General features: G+C 33.9%; 1 protein-coding gene across 9 annotated transcripts in view; it reads left to right on the top strand.

The window, feature by feature from the left end:
• The window catches only part of KLHL1 (kelch like family member 1), a 386,276-nt gene that overhangs the window by 326,495 nt on the left and 38,557 nt on the right, over positions 1-21,224 (top strand). For all 9 annotated transcript variants that reach the window (XM_003131017.5, XM_084982469.1, XM_021065654.2 and 6 more), the window contains one exon: positions 20,604-20,766. In XM_003131017.5, coding sequence (XP_003131065.1) covers positions 20,604-20,766 — 163 coding nt within the window. The remainder of the gene's footprint in view (positions 1-20,603; positions 20,767-21,224) is intronic.

Genomic DNA, 21,224 nt, shown 5'->3' with positions numbered 1-21,224 from the left:
TTTTCATAGTGAATAGAAAATAAATGAGGTTAAGTTTTTAGCAAACCGTGAGGGCAGTTTGGTCACTCAGGTGAATCACACAGAAAGAGCCATTAACAGAGAAGGAAAAATATTAAATCAAATACAGAAAGCAAACCACTTCTGTTCCTGTTATTCTGGTTATGACTGCTAATTTTTTATTGCTTTTGATTTTGTGGGTTTATCTGGGGAGATTATTTTATTCTGTACTTTGTCTTTTTTTCATTGATGTCTTCAACCTGAATGATCACACAAATCCTCCATGTTTCAATTTGAAATGCCTGTTAAAATTACACTTAATATAAAAATACCTTTAGTCTTCATAATTTCCATCTCAACGTGCAGGTAGTAATGGGATGTTAAACCAACCTAAACAAATATTTATGTGAACTAATCGACATTTAAATCTACGGAGTAGCTGAGATAAATTTACTTTAGAATAATCTTAATTTTTCAAATGAAAAAACAGGACCAGAAAGACTAAGGAACAGTTCCCCTTATGGCTCAGTGGTTTATGTACCTAACTAGTATCCATGAGGATGTGGGTTTGATCCCTGGCTTCCCTCAGTGGGTTAAAAATCCAGTTTTGCCTCAAGGTATGGTTTAGGTTGCAGACATGGCTGGAATCCCATGTTATTGTGGCTGTAGTATAGGCAGGCAGATAGCTGCAGCTCAGATTCCATCCCTAGCCTGGGAACTTCCATATGCCCCAGGTGTGGCCTTAAAAAGCAAAAAACAAACAAACAAACAAACAAAAGACAGACTAAGCACTAAGATTATTGAAGCTCATTCAGCTCATTAGTGGTAAAAGTTGGTCTGGAAATCTCCACAGATTTGAGATTTGTTTTGTTTTGTTTTGCTTTCTGCACTGATTTTCTTCTATTATGTGTGTCTTTTTTTTTTTTTTTTTTAATTTTAGGGATGCACCTGTGGCATATGGAGGTTCCCAGGCTAGGTATTGAATTGGAGCTCTAGCAGCTGACCTATGCCACAGCCATAGCAATGCCAGATCTGAGCCACATCTGCAACCTACACCACAGCTCATGGCAATGCTGGATCCTCAACCCTCTGAGCAAGGCCAGGGATTGAACCTGCATCCTCCAGGATACTAGTCAGATTCATTTCCACTGAGCCATGACGGGAACTCCTGCACTGATTTTCTACCTCATTCTGATTGTGTATCACTATTTCTTGAATAAATCAAGTTTATTTTACACTCTAAAGTATGATGAGTCTAGGAGAAAGCCAAGTTTTGTGGGGTTTAAAGCCGAGACTTTCCTGGAGTTCCTGTCGTGGCGCAGTGGTTAACGAATCCGACTAGGAACCATGAGGTTGCGGGTTCGGTCCCTGCCCTTGCTCAGTGGGGTAACGATCCAGCGTTGCCGTGAACTGTGGTGTAGGTTGCAGACGCGGCTGGGATCCCGCGTTGCTGTGGCCCTGGCGTAGGCCGGTGGCTACAGCTCCAATTCAACCCCTAGCCTGGGAACCTCAATATGCCGCCCAAGAAATAGCAAAAAAAAAAAAAAAAAAAAAAAAAGATGAGACTTTCCTTTAGAAAGAAAAATGTAATCACTATCTTAACACATTATTAGAGCCCCTTTGTTGGTCCCAAAGGAGCCTGGTAAATGAGGGGCTCTGAGCCTTAAGATTCATCAATCTCATAGAAATTTCTTTCTCAATGAGCAGAATTTTCAATATTTATTCTAAGATTATGTTTTGCTTTAGTAAATAATGTAAGTTGATGTTTTTCTTTTTCTAGAAATTCCTGATGGGATTATATTACATAAAATTCATATTATAGTCAAGAGTATTAGTTTATAGTTTTATAAATGTTTTCTTATTTTATATAATATAGAAAAGCTATAAGCTTACAGCCATAAAGCTTTCATATAGCTTCAGCTCTACATTTCAGCTGTAAAGTTATTAAGGGTAAAAGTATTTTAAATGAATATGTAAATATCCACATGCTGCTTTGTGGGTATGCATACTTATAATGCTAGAGTAACTGGATAAAATATTTCTAAATCATTAGAACCATTGTTCATATACATAAGTCTAGAGATTTTTGAATTATTGGCAACTACCAGAAGACCAAATATTTATTTAAAAAACTGTATCATGGCCAATGTTCTAACACACACAAAAAAATCTTTTATTTGCTATTTGATTTTTGAATTATATTTGAACTATATTTATCTTTGAATTTTTGTCCTGTAATCCTTTAGGCAGTCACAAAAATATGTTTCACCTAAATTACCCCCCAAAAAACCTAATGAAAGTAAAAGACAGTATTTTTTAATTTTAGGTGAAACCAGATCAGCCTTCTTCATATCTTTACTCAAACCACCCTTGCTAGAATATAAGCCCTCAAAGGACACAGTTCTTGTTTTTATGGCTTTATGTCTTAAGCACCCAACACATATAGAAAACCAAATATTTTAAAATAAACTAATATTTTAATTCAGAGGGTATACCATATAAAGTGGAAAATACTGGTATTGGTACTAATTATTCATGTGACTATTATGATAACAGATGTTTATTTTTACAAGATATATATGACTTTTTTTCAAATGTTTAGATTTTTGAATCACTAGTAATTTTTTTTATGCCAGTTGACCAGCAGTGTAGACTCACTCTGCCTCTTTTGATGTCACTTATGTAAAACGGCAAACATTTTAAGACACCAAACACTAAGGCTTGAGTGCATCAGCAATGTCAATTATACAGAGTAAGGATCTAGTTGTGCCCTGAGTCGTGACTTATCTATTCATTTCCTGAAATGATTTCATCATTCAGCACTACCAGGAAAAGATTTGAACAAAATTGCATTGTATATTTTTTTCCTTTGGTTAAGAAAAGATTTGATTGTCAGATTTAATACAGACAAAACTTTGTTCCAAAAACATTTTAGCTTTTCACAGGACCTGAAATCTCTGCTCAAGAAACAATATGGATGAAACATGATGTCTTAGCAACTTTTCTTCCTTTATTGTTTCTGTTAAAAAGTGGTTTTAAATGTAGAAATTCAAATAGAATTTGGAAGTGTCTTTAATGTAAGATGGCTTTTACAAAGAAAGATAATTCACTGGTTCTCAGTTAAATAATTCCTGAGAGGTAGCAGGTCCTGAAAAGTTAATATATGAGAAAATGTTATAGCATTAACATGCTACAATTGAACAAATGAGATAGACTCTCAATATATTTCTTTTAAATCAGATTTGCATTGCACTTTAGACTTTGGGATAAAAGAAAAAAGCAATGCAAAAATTAATTCATGATCATTTTTACGCTCCTGAGGAGGAAGAAAATAAGGCAAAAATTATTTTTATTATTTTGCCAGACTGTACTATTTAACATTCTTAAAAGATGGCAAAAATGCAGAATAATTAATAGTTTAATGTAAAAAAGTTAAGATTACTGTATTTTCTATATCATACATATTCTTGTGCAACTATATATTTGTATTCTCATGTTAAAATTTTATGAATGCTTTTTTGAATTAGATATTTTGATGCATCTTATAATCATACATATCTATAAGTTCATATATTCTTACAAGAATGGTACACTATGATTAATTCTTACCCTTACTCTGAAAGGCTTATTATTAGGACTCCAAGTATATTAAAAAGAATAATGCTTCATTGTTACTATTTTTCTGAGCATTTAACTGTTTTTGCTTTATTTTACAGAGACTCCTTTATGAAAGTCAACTTTTTTTTTTTATTTTTGCAGTAAATCTATTTGCCTCACTTTTATTTTTGGAAAATAATTGGCTACTAATATTGAGTCTGTTATATAATTTACACACTAATTAAATTCAAATTGATGTTCTTATTCATTCAACAAATGTATTGCCAAGGACTTCCCTTGGTGCCAGAGAGGAAATTGTGAATAAATACAATCCTGTTCTCATATTGCTTTGGATTCAGCACAGTAACAAAACCATTAATCTAGTAGCTGTTGATTTTTGATTCTAGGACATTTTCTCTTTGTACTTAAGTAAGGGAAATACTATGTTTATAAATAAAATGTGCACGTTATTGTAATAGGTACACCGCATTATTGAGACTTTCAAAATTTTTCTATCAAAAATATACTTATTTTATGCTACCAAATTTAAAAAGTTATGAAAAATTGACTTTAATTTGAAAATTGTTACATAGTACGTGTATGAGCTATTGACACAAAATGATAACTGGCTCTATGGATACATATTAATTATGTATGTATTATAAATAAATGATTTATAGAAATGGTATATATTATATAAAAATGATTTATAGAAATATTTTAACTTTAGAATATAAATATTGAAGTTTCTTTTGTCAATATTTATAGGCTTCAATAGCTGTAGGTAGCTGTGGAATGTAATTTTTGTCACCACACACTTATTTTTTGGTGTTTGTAGGACTGCACTTGCAACATATTTTAGTTCCCAGACAAGGGGTCAAATCGGAGCTGCAGCTGCTGACCTACATCACAGACATAGCAATACCATATCCAAGCTGCATCTGCCATCTACCCTGCAACATGCAACAATGCAGGGTCCTTAACCAAATGAGTGTTTCAGTGATTGAATCTGCATCCTCACGGATTCCAGTCAGATTCTTAACCAGCTGAGCCACAGCAGGAACTCCACTACACATTTATTGTTTGCGTCAATGAAAATGAAATATTGGATCAAATTCTGATGAACATATAAAATATTTATTTTCAAATCAGATAGAAACAAACAAATGGACACACACAACCTGATTTGTAATCTAAACAAAGTGAAGCTCTTTGCAGTGGAATACAAGTAAAATTACCATTTAAATTAAGCAATTGAATTCCCCTATTTGGCCATACTTGAAAAAGACTTTGCCTTTGAACAGACTACTGAACATTCTATAATTATAATTATAATTTATAATCTTCTATGAACATATATGTTGATATGAATGCAGAGATGTTTCTAAAATGTTTCCCTTTAGTCTACATATCTTAAAAAACTGCTAATTTTATTAAAGGATAGAATATTTCTGTTATCAAATATGTGAACAATAAGTATAGAATTAAAATAAATGATATGCTTGCAGCAGTCCTGAATTTGAGCTTCTGATTAGAGTTGTTTAATGCCAACTAATCAGTCTACTTTGCAGCCCATTTACCAAAACTTATTTTAGATAAGGATAATTCTAATACTAATTAATAGGTCTCAATAAATATTAAAATTAAAAAATATGAAAAATATATTGTATTCAGTATGTTGACATATTCTAAAATAGAGATAATATAGAAATTAGAACTTTTAGATTTTTAAGACTAAAACAAATTTAAATTATTGTTAGTACATTATTTCACATTTGTTAAATGTATAAATTCTCACATTTGTTATTAATAAAAAGACAAATGTCTTGGTCTATAATTTCTGCTTTTTTCTTTAAGGTTTTTAATCTGTATTTAAATAGTAGTCCAATTAATTTTTCCCTAATATACATCCTGTCATGTTGCTTTATTTATATTATAAAATATATTTCATTGACTATGTTAATTACATATAGTACAATCAAATAAATATTGAAGACAGTTTTTTGTTGTATTTTGATCATGACAAATATAAATAATTGCATATTCCATAAATCAGTAAGCAGGAAGACATACTGATTATTCAGCATCTTATGCAATAACTTAATGCTGAACCTCAATAATTGCTAAGCTTTAGAAATAAGTGTAAAATGTCTATGGGTAGAATTTATAACTAAGAGGAATAAAAAGAAAATTTTAAGAAAAAATGTGCAAAAAAGCAATTGGACTGGTGTGAATCCAGACAATTTCTTTATTATTTCTTAGACACAATTATGACTTTGTTTTTGACCCTTAGTATATGAAATCACATTAATCCAAGTTACATTTTTTTTGTCTTTTTAGGCCACACCTGTGACATATGGAGGTTCCCAGGCTAGGGGGTCAAATATGAGCTGTAGCTGCTGGCCTATGGTATTCTAGGCTACAATTTTTTTTTCCTTTCAGCATTTTAAATATATCTTGCCACTCCCTTCTGGCCTGTAGTGTTTCTGTAGAGAAATCAGCTGATAGTCTTATGGGGGAGTCCCTTATAATTAACGCTTTGCTTTTCACTTGCTGCCTTTAGAATCCTCTCTTTAACTTTTGCCATATAACATGTGGACCTGTTTGGGTTCAACTTGTTTGGGGGCCCTCTGTGTTTCCCGTATCTTGATATCAGTATGCTTTAGATTTGGAAAGTTTTCAGCCATAATTTCTTCAAATATATTTTCATTCACCTTTTCTCTTTCTTCTCCTTCTGGAATTCCTATTATGTGTAGATTGGCCAGCTTTATACTACCCCATAGGTCTCTTATGATGCTTTCATGTTTTTTCTTTTGGTTTTCTGTGTGCTGTCCTGATTGGGTGATTTCCATTATTCTATCTTCCATGTCACTAACTTGTTCCTCTGCATTAATCATTCTGCTCTTTAGTACTTTTAGCTCAGTTTGTATCTCTGCAAATGAATTTTCTAGTTTTCCTTGGCTCCTCCTTACATTTTCTAGTTCCTTTTTGAGGGAATCTGCATTACTGTTCATATCCTCTCAATTCCTTCAGTATTTTCACTATCTCCCTTTTGAACTCAATATCTGTCAGACTGCAGAGGTCTGTTTCATTGTTGACTACTTTAGGTGAATTCTACTGTTGCTTTAACTGTGAATGGTTTCTGTGCTTTTTCATCTTGGTTGAGTTTTTCTTTTTCTGTGAGTTTGGGGAAGCCAAACTGTAGTCTTGTAAGGCTACTTCTATGCAAGTGTACCCCTTTGTATTTTTGGGGGGGTTACTATTTATTTTTGGTATGGGAGTTTGAATATTTGCTGTCCCTTTCTTTGGTGTGAGCAGGCTATTATTCCAAGGATGCTCAGTGTGTTTTCAGGGAGATGGAGGCAATGGGTAGAGCCAGCCATCAGTGCCTGGTCATTGGGCTCTCAACAGCAGCAATGACCTAAAGGAAAGTCGCACAGGCTATTCCTAGTTTCAGGGCCCTGGGAAGTGGTAATGAACTCTAAGCAGATCTACAATGTGACAAGAGCATTTGGCAGTAGCAACAGCAGGGTGCATGAGTTCCCAGGGGATTGAGAGCAACGACAGTTTGTGTTTGACTTCAATGCCCTCCTCTAAGGTGATTGGAACTACAGGTGGTGCCCATTCAGGTACCCCTAGTGGTAGCTGGCTATGACCACCTCTGGAGTCAGCGATAACTGTGGTGGTTTGCCCCAGCCAACTGCGGACCTTGCATGAAGCAACCTATCTTGCTTAGCCCACATAGGAGGTGCTGCACAGGTTGCTTCTAGTTGCGGGATCCTGGGAAGTGACAGAAATCAGGCGTGTGGGTATTGCCCAGGCCATTTATTTGGCAGTGGCAGCAGCAGGGTTGGTGTATTCCCAGGGGAATGAGAGCAATAACATATGGTGCTTGGTTGCAGTGCCCTCTTTTTTCTTTTTTGCCAACCCCTGTGGTGACTGGAGTCCAGGTTGAGCCCACTCACAGGCCCCCAGTGGTGGCAAGCCATGCCTCCCTCTGGCCTCAGAGAGGACCACTGTGGTCTGTCCCTGCTGCCTGTATATCATGCAAGAGGTACCACATCACACTTAGCCCCTTGATGCCCTTAGCCCACACAAGAGATGCCTGGCCACAATTATCCTACACAAGAAGCTCCCAGTTTCCAGTAAATGTGCAGGAGTTTTCTGACCACCTGTAGCCTGTGCCAGAGCCACCCACCCTAAGAGAGACCATGGGCATGTGCACACTCAGGTGCAGGGAGTTTCCATCCCTCCTCCTCCTGTCCTCCCCAACAATGGCACCTTGCCTCTCCTGCAGGTCCAGACTTTCTCCCAGGTCCCTCTGCCATGGAGTTCCCCTCCCCAGCCCGTGATGTACTCTTCCCCACCAGTGGCACACTGCTATTTAGCCCCTTAGGCTGTCTCCACACTGCCAAACCCAGTCTTCTCCCTGGGACCAACCTCCAGTGCCTGAGTCTCAGTGCCCAGCCCCTGCCCAATCTTCTCAGGCTGTGGTGTCCAGTGCAATTGTTCAAATGATCTTTGCAGTTCTCATTCTCCTTTGCTGTTCTCAGCCTAGCTGCTGCACTTTTATCAGCAACTTTGAGGTCCCTTTGACGCAGCTGATCTTTCCATCAATTAGGTGGCTTCCCAGGTTTTGGGTTCCTTTTCTCCTTCACACCTCCCTCTCAGGAATGCTAGTCCCTTCCTGATTCTTTCTCTCGCTCTTTTTCTTTTGTTCCACCCAGTTATGTCAAGAGTTTATTACCCTTTTTGGAGGTTTAAGTTCTTCTGCCAGCATTCATTTGATGTTCTTTGTGAGTCATTTTACATGTAGATGTGTTTTTTTTTTTTTTTAAAATGTGTTTGTGGGAGAGGGTGAGCTTGACCTCTTACTCCTACACCATCTTGCTCTGCTCTTCTGATCAGCATTGTTTCGATAGCCAGCTGTTACAGCAGTGAAATAAGCTAACCACATTTTCCCAAAGAATGCTCTAAATATTATGCATTTGTTTTATATTTACTTATGCCCTACATATATTAACAACAAAGACTAAGGTCCATTACTAATTAAATAATTATATCTCATGTGTTTTTCTATTGTACCAGAGAGATATGTATTCTCTTAGTATCTCCCCTTTAGTTAATTTCCTCTAATACCAAAATTAAATTTCTAAAACACAAATCTGATTGTCTATTGACTTCACTAGAAAGACCAAAGTCTTTAACAAGATATTCAAACTTATCAATATTTATCCTTTACCTAATGTTATCTTAAGCTCTGCCACTTTCCTCTACCACTACACTCTGAGACTGATCACTTAATATCTTAAAACATTGGAAAAACTTAAAGTTAATTTACAGTCTACTTTGCACAATCTCTTGCCTCCACCCAGACCAACTCTTCCTCTATTTCCTGCCTAGAGAATTCTTATTCATCACATAATCTTTGGGTCTAGCGTTATTTCCTGTGTAAAGTCTTCCTTTACCATCTTTGTAAAGCTGGTTGTTCTTTCCTCTGCATTCCTGATACATAGTCGTTTTAGTATGTAATCTATAACCCAAATCACATTTATTTAATTATCATATATAGGCCATTAGCCCCTAGAATGAAACTGTCATATTCATTTCTATTTAATTGCCAAGTCATATTAGACTTTGGTTAAAGTAAATGGAAGACACTATCTTCATTTGTGGAAAATTATTAGTATTCCCATTTAAAAAAAAAATAGGAGTTCCCATTATGGCTCAGTGGTAACATATCTGACTAGTATCCATGAGATCAAGGGTTCTGTTCCTTGCCTCATTCAGAGTTAGGGATCTGGCATTGCTGTGAGCTGAGTTGTGGGTCACAGATGTGACTGCTTGGATCTCAAGTTTTGGTGGCTGTGGTGTAGGCCTGCACTGTAGCTCTGATTTAACCCCCAGCCTGGGAACTTCCACCTGCCATGGTTGTGGCCCTAAAAAAAGCTCCATGTTAAGATAAAACACACACTTGTTCAATTTCTATATATGCCTGATGTTAAAGTACATATACATACATATTTTTTCTTTTAGTCAGTGGAACCTGGAAGAATCTCAGGAAATCTCAATTCATCCAAGAAATAATTATCAATCAACAAAATATGCACAGTCTTAATTAATGAAGTTATTAGTAATTACTAGGTTTCTACATCCATCACTTCAAGGTCAATGTGTAACATAAACATTAACTATGCTCAAACATGGGAAAAATTAACCTCTGAGAGACCAAATAGGAAAAAATTGCACTTAAGTATGCTTCTTGGCCATGAATCACTTGATATGTCAGTCTTGACCTTATACTTGATAAAATATCTCCTTTAAACCTTTAGACACTTGTTTTAGTCAAGGTAGCAGCACAATTATCTTTTCATCTGCTGTTCTGATAGAAAGTTTTCTTAGAAAATGAAAGCAATTTAATTCTTTAGTTAAAAAAAATATATATATAAAATAAGCCAGGACAAAGTTCCCTTGTGGTCCAGACAGTTAAGTATCCTACATTACTGCAGCTATGCCACAGGTTGCAACTGTGGCATGGGTTCTATCCCAGGCCCTGGAACTTCCACATGCCACAAGTGTAGCCAAAAAGTAAATAAGCCAGAAAAATCCTATGATTCAAGTATAATTCAAAACATGTTAACTTGGAAAAGTGATATTCCAATTTCTTTTTTTTAGCAATGGGGAAATTTCTCCTTTCTTCTGAAAATTAAAAAGTCAAATTGCTCTATATGAAATAATGGAAGAAAAGAAACATTTTTCAATTTTAAAAATAAAAAGGTTTTTTTCTTTACTATTTATAATCAAAGTAATGTCTTAAATGAAACATCTAATTTCTTATAGTGATTTTACTTAATAAGTTGGAAATTAATTCTGTAAGCATTTATTAAATAATTAATATTAATGCTCCACTAGTCTACATCTTAAAAATTATATATAATCAAGAATCAATACAATTTTATCATAGAGGAAGTTTCCTTAAACAGTTATCTTTTAATTTGCTTTCAAACTACTACAGAGCAGTTTTGACACTGATGGGAATTCCGTAACTTCAAATACTGCATTTAAAACCACTGAAGATTAATTTGTTAGTCTAAGCCTTAGTTTGTCTAATTAATCAGTTCTTTCTTTCTTCCACATCACTTCATGGTTCATTCACCCATTATTGAGTATCCACTAGGTCCAAATCACAGTTGTGTGTGCTGCAATAATTAATCAAATTAAAAAAAATCTTATTTTCACAGAGAATGCAGTTTCTTAGATACAATCCTGAATTACTTTAATACAATATAAAAAGAAATGCAAACCTTATTAAAAAATTGGTAAACTTTAGTTGCATTCTTTGGAGCTCGGTAAGTAAGACAAAATTTTATTTCTGGAGATTTCAGTGAAGATTGAATGATAGGTAGAATTTTGATATGCTGCCATAGGGAAGATCTTTTATATAAAGTACAATGCAAGAAATATCAGGAATGCTATTCCCATTTTGACTCAGTGGGTTAAGGACTTGACATAGTGTGCATGAGGATGCTGGTTCAATCCCCAGCCTGAATCTGTGGGTTAAGGATCCTGAATTGCCTCAAGCTGCTGCATAAGTTATAGATGTGGCTTGGATACAGTGATGCTGTGGTTGTGGTGTAAGCCAGCAGCTGCAGCTTAGGTTCAACCCCTGGCCTGGGAACTTCCATATGCCTCAGTGTGGATGTAAAAAGGAAAACAAAAAAAAAGGAAATGTCATGAAAAATAGGATACATGGAACATATGAAACTCTAATTATTCCATCTTACTGTTTTGAATAATTTATGACTAGATTAGTGATAGATTCAACTTTAAAAGTTTGGCCATGCCCATAGGGAATACTAGAGGCAAATTTCCAGTTCAGGGATCCCTATGTGCTGCAAGAACGGGCTGGCATTAGTACCTCCACAATGTGCAATGACTGTATGTGGTTGGAAAGAAGTGTGGTCTTGGTGCAAATTTCATGGTGGATACAAACAGGCAACGGTCAATTATGAGTGGCATATCTTATTGTTGCTACAACAATCAATAAAAGTAAGCACCCTTTGATATTCATAGCTTGATTTTTTCATTGTTTTGATCAAGTGATTCCCTTAACTTTCAATGTCTGTCAGTATTTTAGTCAACCTTTACATTCTAGCTCACCTCATCTAGTTTATTCTATCTCCTCATCTTCTGTGATGTCTTCTCTAATTACTCAAATGCAACCTGTGGCCTCTTATAATACTTGTCTATTTTACCTCATTTGTAATTTTTACTTTAAAAGTCAACAATGTGTAGCTATAGAAGAGCTGGCATTTAGAAGAGTAATACTTCAAAATCTATTACAATTGCAATATATTTTTTTACATGTATACATTATAGTCCCCTTTTATCCGCAGGGAATATGTTCTAAGAACTCTGGTAGATGCCTGAAACTATAAATTGTACCCAACCCTATACAAACTATGTTTTTCCTATTCATAAATATCTATGATAAAGGTTATTTTCTAAATTAGGCAGAGTAAGAGATTAGCAACCATAACTAATAATAAAACAGAGCAATTATTCCAACATACTGCAATAGAAGTTAATATGAATATGGCTTCTATCTTTCTCTCTCTCAAAATTTCTAATTGTACAATACTCACCCTCTTTTACTTGTGATAATGTGAGATGATAAAATGCCTATGGGATGAGATGAAGTAAAGTAAATTATGTACACATTATGACATAGCATTACGCTACTATTGACTTTCTGATGATATTCCTGAAGGTGGTGCACCTTCTTTGGGAGATGCTGAATAACTGAGTCATGACGATATTGATGACTGGATGTCAGGAGCAATTGGTATTGATGATTGGGGGTCCCGGGAAGGACAGAGTGGATGGCATGAGATTTCCTCTTGCTGCTCAAAAGGGCACCAAATTTAAAACTTATGAGTGGTTTATTTCTGGTATTTTCCATTTAATATTTTTAGACAATGGTTGACTGTAGGAACTAAAATCATGGAAAGAGAAACTGTAGATAAGGGGGACTACTATACAATATTATTCAAAAAAAAAAAAGACTCAGGATTGCATGAAATCATTCTTGGGCTTTTCATAAGACAAAGCATATGTTCATTTATAAAATTATTTATAGAAGAATTTTTTTCATTTGTCAAAGGTGTTGTATTAGTACTTTAAGCTGCCCAAATCAGGGCACCCTCAGAAATAGAGGTATTACGATACACTCGAGCACATTTAAATCTTTAACTGGTTCCTTCATAAGATTATCCTCATATTCCCTGGAATGATACTACAGGCTGAAATCTGATTAGAAGAACTGGGATCTCATTATATCGAATGCTTACATAACATTAAAGATGTATCAGCACTTTTCTAAGTGCTTTGTATGAATTATTTATTCAATCCTTGAAAGACCCCTATGCGTTAGACACCGTAATTAGCTCAGTTTTACAGATCAGGAAACTGAGGCACAAGAGGTGAAGTAACATTTCCAACATCACATAGCTGGAATACATTTTTCAATAGACGGAATGTGCTCATGGAGTAATTGAAGGAGGAGTATGAGGAAAGATATTTATAAATACATCCTCATATTTGAAAGTTATTTCCTGAATCTCTCCTTTTTTTCTTATATCAACTTCCAAAAAATCAGGACAAAACACCATCATCTCTCACATATACTCTTGACATGGACCCATCTTTTTCATTTCTCCATACCACATTCAGTAGGATGTCTTTAAAAAAAAAAAAAAAAAAAAAGGTACTGTTGCATCATAGCTCCACTTTAAACATTTCAGTAGCTTCCAATTGCTCTTAGGATTAAAAAAAAAAAAAAATGGGGGAGTTCCTGTCATGGCTCAGTGATTACAAATCCGACTAGGAACTATGAGGTTGTGGGTTCGATCCCCGGCCTTGCTCAGTGGGTTAAGGATTTGGCGTTGCTGTGCGCTGTAGTGTAGGTCGCAGACTCGGCTCGGATCTGGCATTGCTGTGGCTCTGGCATAGGCTGGCAGCTACAGCTCCGATTAGACCCCTAGCCCGGGAACCACTATATGCCACGGGTGCGGCCCTAAAGAAAGAACAACAACAACAAAAAAAGAATTGGCATATAAGTCTCCATAGTATGTGGTACCTTAACTCTACAGCCTTGTTGTGCACCATACTACCTGTCCCTAACTCTCCGTGGTTTTTTTTTTGTCACATTTGCCTTGTAGTTCCTCACACTCTGCTTCTTCCTATCACAAGTTTTTATACCAATCTTCCTTCTTCCAAGAATTTCTCACCCCCAGTGAATCCTAATCTTTCCCTAGATCTTAACTCAGTCATCATTTGTTCATTTGGGATAAGAGCCGTAGACAGGTACTAAGGTAGCAGCTACTTGATGAAATCTACCCCTTCCCCACACACCGTACACTCTGGAGGATATGACTTATAGACTATGACCATAGTTATTGGAAAGCTGGATGGTTGATGAATAAGTTCATGGAATGGAAGTCGTATAGTAATAAAATTAAATGTTAGCTTACTGCTAAATTTCTACGACTACCTCAGTTTTAGACATTTATATGTAACTCGCACCTCCCCACACACATATGCAAGATATGCATGAAAGATCTTAGAAACTTGCAAAGTAGGCATATTATTAGTAGGAGATATTCTGCCATAGTTCTAGAAAAATTTTCATTTTCTACTGTGGCAGTCATTCTCAATCTTGACTGGACATAAGAGTCAAATGAAGGAAAGTTTTTAAACATCTCAGTGTTTTGGCCTCATCCCAGTCTAATTAAATCAGCATCTCTCTAATTCAGATATTAGTATTTTTTCAGAGTCCTACATGATTTTAATGAGCAGCTAATATTGACGATCACTATCTCCATCAAAGAAAAAATGAAATACACTAATTCAGATTATGATTTTTCCTCTTTGCGAAGCAAGCAAAAAAATATGTATTTTAAGACTAGATAATTTTGTAGGATTACATGAAAAATATCTTAGTAATGTAGTCTACTTGTGGTCAATTTTGTAAAATACATTTGTACTATCTATTTGTATTTTACATTATGATTTTTTAGAGATTTACATAGAGTGTATTATATATATATTGTATATTATATGCCTTTATAATATTGGGGAAATTTTCACAAACTCTCTCCCTATCCTTCAATGCATGTGTGTATATCTTTTACAAAAGATATATATATCTTTACTGTTTTCTATATATATATGTACACATATATACACATATATAATCATATATAAACACACATACCTGAATGTACACACAAAATATATGTGTTTTAATATCACTGGGGATATTTTATAAAGTAATGTATATAATATATATTATTATCTATTTCCCCATTTCCCATTTTCAAGTTATTTGTGTTAAATTCTTGCACAGAAAAATTGTAAATGTTCATTTTTATGAATTATTATTTAGTAAGTCATTTCTCATAAAGTAAAATTATTTGATTGTGGCAGAAATAAGTCACCCTAATCATTAGTTTTAAACATTTGCTAGATGCTACTATAAACTTGATGATTTTTGAAAGTGTTTAGAAAAGAAAATCAGAAACAAATTTGCCTAGAAGTTCAAATTCATATTACAAAGACATTGGTGACATGTATACATACACACACATATATATATGTATACATATATTATGAATTCCACAAAGTACATATATATACACTATAAAGTATAAATACATATTTCTATAAAGTAATAGTATTATTATAATTTATTTAACAAAATGATTAAATCAAAAGAAATTTAAAAACATTATTATTCTTTTAAAAATAAATACTCCTTACCTAGACAAAGAAAGTTTCCTATTCCACAAGCTCATGCTTTTTAAATTATGTAATTAATGGTAAATATGTAAACAGTAAAGCAATATTAAAATTTTGATTCATGTTTTTATTATTTTGCATAATTAAAACACATTCTCTTTAAATTGGAAGAATTAGAATTTGGAATAAATTTAGTAATATTTTGATAGATAACATTAACAAGGATAGAGAAGATTTTTTCAGGACAAGTTGACATTCAGATTGTATTAATATTGAAATTGTAGTAAAATAAATACTTTGAGGTAACTTATGTAGGCTGTAAATTTTGGTTTTAAGTGAAAACATTTGGGGAATGAACTTTACAAATGACCGTCCACATGATTGCTCTCTATATTCAAAAACCCAAGTCTTCATTATATTTGTGCTCTAAAACCCATATGGAAAACACTAAACTTTTTAACCTGTGCTATTGTACATAAAAATTAGGAATTGTTTGCTATTTGTCATTGGACTATCTTGAAGAAAACTTATACAGAAAATTTCTAATATTTTATTGCAGAATTTTAAAGAGGAATATTATGTGTAATAGCTAGTGTTTAATATAAATAATTAATTATATGTATAGGAAAAGAACATTTTGGTAACTGTAAACATCAAAGAGATATTATAAATTTTTTATCACAATCGTGCAGTTATTTAGCTTGAGACATAAAAATATTAGATATTTCCATTGTTTTCATTTCATTAATGTTTTCTTAATGCAGGTTTAATATTGTTACAGAAAACATTTCTGCATTGTCAACCTTGCCTCACTGCATCTGTAAAGATATTCTTAGTAAAGCAAAAGGAAGAAACTGAATGTATCATTCTGATTTTGAAATTATTTTGGCCTAATTATTTTCTCTACTCAATGAGACACTTCTGCAAGGGAAAAAAAATCATACAATTCTGGATATATAGTACTTGCTCAACTATTTAATTATAAGTGTTTGGGAGAGGAATTTAAGTTTTGAGGGTGCTGATATATCTTACAATACTTTGTTATCCTGTTTACAATTCTTAATGTCTCATCTTTAATGACTAATCATGAGAGATCATACAGACCTTTTTTTTAATATAACAACTGAAATTATTAAGAGCTTGCCCTTTACTGAGCACTGCTATGCATTTTTATTTAATCTTTACATAAATGCCATCAGTTAGATACTCTTGAAGGACTAGGATGCTGAGATAGAAGACATTTAAGGTGTTTTTCCCAGTGTCACACAGCTGACAGAAATAAACTCTGGTTTGAGCCCAGGAAATTACACTCCAATGTAAGAACTGCCAATGTCACCCTTCTGTCTTTTTTCTGCCCTCCACCTTGACATTTTCACCCAAAATACCTTGGTTACTTAAAGAATATTAATATATAAAATCATTCAGTTATTTTATGTGTGTATTTTTCTATATTCTCCTTTAGAATCTAAGCTCTATTTTTTTTTGTCCAGCAGCAGATATAAAATTCTTTTTTTTTTCCTTAGAGAAAGTGAATAAACACCTGTGTTGAAAGATTAATGGCTTATCTAAATATTTGACCTATTGTAAGAAATATTTACTAGTTCTTACTTCAATTACTGTATTTTACTTTCTATCAAAATTATAATTTTAATTTAAAATATTCCAAATTATGGTAGTTACATAGCATAACTATGTAAATGTTTGCACTAAAAATAAAGTTAGAAATCTTAAACGTATACGTTTAACTTTTGGTCTTGAAGGAATAATCAATATCTGAGTAAGCCTCTTAATGTACAGTTATGAAAGATGAATAAAATACAGAAATCAAAATCTTGAAGGCATCAGAGTGAAACTAAGGCAGCAGGCACTTGAAAAGCAAGATGAAAAATTAAGAGACAATATAAACTTCTATCAGCAATGAAATGGACCTATAAAATTTTCATTTCCATACAATGCTATAGTATGTGCAATGGAAAATAATAAAAGACTGCCTCACCTAACAACCTGAATGAATGTCATAGACATCACTTAAAAGGAGGAAGACACGTCTAAGTTTTAGATGTTATAACAAAATATTACATATTGGGCATAAGCAAGAGAGCTTTATTTCTTAAAGTTCTGGAAGTAGGGAAGTCAAAGATCAAAGTGCTGGCAGATTATGTGTCTGAAGAGAATCTATTTCTTGGTTCATAGGCAGTTATATTCAGCTATGTCCTCATATAACACAAGAAGTGAGGGAGCTCTCAGGGGTCTCTTAAAAGAGGCACTAATCACACATATGAGGGCCTCTCCCTTATGACCTCATCACCCTTAAAAAGCCCCGCTGCCCCTCTTAACATCTCATATTGGGGTTAGAATTTCAAAATATGAATTTTGAAGGGACATAACTTTCAGTCTTTAGCACACAAAAAAAGGATATATTAAATTTTTTAATTTGTGAATGTAAAATAGGGAAAACATTATAATGGTAAGAAAAAAACAGAAAAAGTATTACTTTTCAGAGACAATTTATCAGAAGTTGCATATTGGCATAGAAAATAATGAAAGTCATGGATACATAGTTTTATTCACGGGAAAATATAAATTTTTGTATTTTATATATGTTATACTTTATGAATAAAACATTTTTATAAATCAAATGACCTCAAAATTTAAAAAATCAAAGATTAAAGATTTTTATAAATATATAACTGATTAAGTGATTACCATACTTGATTAAAACTTGTACTGTTCTGGTTCAGAACCTCCTTTCAAATTCAAAGATAACCTCTGTCTTTTCAAATCCAGTAGAGATTTGTACTTGGTCAGAAATGTGCAGGTAAGTGATTAACCCATCCTCCTAGAAACACTCTGTGCTCTTAGTTTTCAGACACTAAATCTTCTGGAAAACCCTCCCACCTATCTGGCCATTTTCTCTCTGTTTTTTTTTGCTATTTTTTTTCTTGTAACTGATATTGAAGCCACTCAAAGTAAGGTCTTGCTTACTGTGAAAATATATTCTGTTTTAGTTAAATATTTAGCTAATATACATGAGATCAATGAGGGCAGACACTTTGTCTTGTTCACCTTTGTGTTCTTGGTCCTGTGCCTTTGGTGACAAGAAAACTTCCTGATACGTAATAATAGATGTTCAATGGATAATAGTTGAATGAATAGATGGATGGATGAATAAAAGTGATGTCATTTAACTGTCACATCAATGTTTGGGGAATGAATCTCCCTGGGTCAGACATTTCTACTCAACTAACTTTCTTTTCTTTCTTTCCTTCTTTTCTTTCCTTTTCTTTTCTTTTCTTTTCTCTTTTCTTTTATCTTTTCTTTTCTTTCCTCCCTCTCTCCCTCCCTCCCTCTCTCTCTCTCTCTCTCTATCTTTCTTTCCTTCTTTCTTTTCTTTCATTCTTTTTTATGGCTGCACCTGTGGCTTATGTAAGTTCCCAGGCTAGGGGTCAAATCAGAGCTGCAACTGCAGGCCTGCACCACAGCCACAGCCACACCAGATCCAATCCATATCTGTGACCTATGCTACATCTTGTGGCAATGCCAAATCCTTAACCCACCAAGTGAGGCCAGGAATTGAATCCCCTTCCTCATGGACACAATGTTGGGTTCACAATCCAATAAGCCACAATAGGAATTCCCTCTGCACAAATTTTGAGCAAGGCACTGACTGTCATCCTTCACCAAACTTTTATAACAGAAAGACTAAGATAAAAATAGTGCCTATCTATAAAGTGAAAGTAGGTATACTTAAAAGCATGAAGATAATTCCCTTTCTAGAGCAGTGGGCATGTAACTTTATTTCTTATTATAAATTAATTTAATTTCTTGTAATATGACCCTCTGCATGTACAGGTTTCATCTAATCCTTGTCAAATCAAAACTTGTATTAAGCAAACAGAAAAGGAAGACTTTATTTTAAACCATTGCAGTTAGAGGAGACACCAGACTGAGGCTGAACTCTACTTCACTAAAACAAAGGTGGGAGAGTTTTTAAGACCTGGAGTGAGTGGAGGGAATCAAAACAAAAATTTACATTTGCAAATTGGCCTTACCTAAATGTCAAGTAAATTGTCTCTCTTCCAGACAAGAGGTTATTTTACAACTTGAAGCAAGATGCCATACAAAGTTAAGCTCCTACCCTTCCACAAAGACCAGGAGATAGGGATGTTACTGTTCTTGATAATTATATTTCAAAGAGATGGCTCCCAGTTTCTTCAGAAAGAAAGCCCCAGGGTTGCAACATTGGCAAGATGCTTAATAAAATACATATCACAAGAACAGAGAACTTGTGATTTGCAGTGACAATTTTTTTTTTAAGTAGATACTCTAAGGAAAGTGAGGTCAGGACTCTAGAGACAGGAAAATCCTGTCCAAAGTTTGGTCAAGCTGAGGGAAAGGTTAAGGCCCTCTTGGCAATTGGGGTTTAGAGAATGAGTCAAAAAATAGTGATACTCTGACAATTTCTGCTGCTCTGAGCAATAACTACCCAGGAGTTTTCCGTTTTCTCTCAATATGCATGTATCTGTGGCAGTTAAACATGTCAACTAGCAAGTAGGGTTAAATCATAAATACTTAGAATTCTTTACAATCAGACATTGAATTTTGAACTTTTTTTTCTGCTCGTTTAAGAAAATTATCCTGATTAAGACATAAATTTATTGGAAAAACAGTGTATAAAATTGTATATATCTTCCCATTGATGACTCACTCATAATTAATTAATTTTAATTGCTTGTTTTTAATGAGAGGTATAATATTTCTAAGCTTTATTAAGTTTATTATGAGGTGACTGGAAAGCCAAAACACAGAGAACCCTAATCTGAAATTCAAACTGATATTATTGCATTGCTTAATGCAACATTGCTTAAAGTAATAAAGTACTTTATTCAGCAGTGTAGAATAGTCTTCCAAAGTAGAAGCAAAAGACACATCATCTCTAATTTTTAGATTTCACTTCTTCATATGGATATAAATAAGGACATTTATTTTCTTTCATAAAGCATCTAGGTAATAATATTGAGTTTTGATTCTAAAATTTGTTTCCACTTGAATGCAATGATTCAATCAACACTGAAAAGTTTCTACCTTAACTGCAATTGTTTCTTAACCACTAGAGCCTATTCTGAATGACATCATAGTTTTCCTGTTAATTTGGCTTCAGAATCTGACTGTGGAGTAAATCCATTCAGTTTTCATTTTTCCTGTCTTAGGCGTGACAGTACTTGAAGGACCTATTTATGCTGTGGGAGGCCATGATGGCTGGAGCTATCTGAACACAGTGGAGAGGTGGGATCCTCAGAGTCAGCAGTGGACCTTTGTAGCTAGTATGTCAATTGCCCGAAGCACAGTTGGTGTGGCATCATTGAATGGCAAGTGAGTAGACCTTCCTTTTTGTATTCAAAAAAAATTTTTTTTTCAATGAATATTCTTTTTAAAAATAATTTCTAGTCAATTGCTTTGATTAAAAAAATCTTTTAAAATCTATTGTTTTTGATGTTTTTTAAAATTTAAACTTCATGGATAATTGACAGACTGACCATATTTTTTCTGGTTGTCTCTTCTTATAAAATGGAAACCTAAACTTCACCTTAATTGCTTGTTAAAAATCATCAAATATATTTCATGATAAATTTATGAAAATAGTTTGTTTTGTGAAATAAAGATTTGCATATTTATATGTAAGTATATATGTATATATTTATTTATATTCTTTCTGCTAAAATAGTCTGAGGAACCCTCACAAGACTACTAAAAGTTTGGTACTTATTATAATTTTTAAAAATTTTTTATTGTTATTTCCCCAATGCAGGTACTTATAATTTTTTGAATGA

The sequence above is a fragment of the Sus scrofa genome, chromosome 11 (genome assembly GCF_054392235.1).
Source record: "Sus scrofa isolate SSC_HxYL_T2T_F1_AM1 chromosome 11, Sscrofa_HxYL_maternal_Yorkshire_Landrace_v2.0, whole genome shotgun sequence".
Lineage (NCBI taxonomy): Eukaryota > Metazoa > Chordata > Mammalia > Artiodactyla > Suidae > Sus > Sus scrofa.
The sequence above is the reverse complement of the archived record's forward strand: the minus strand, read 5'-3'. Positions and strand labels throughout refer to the sequence as shown.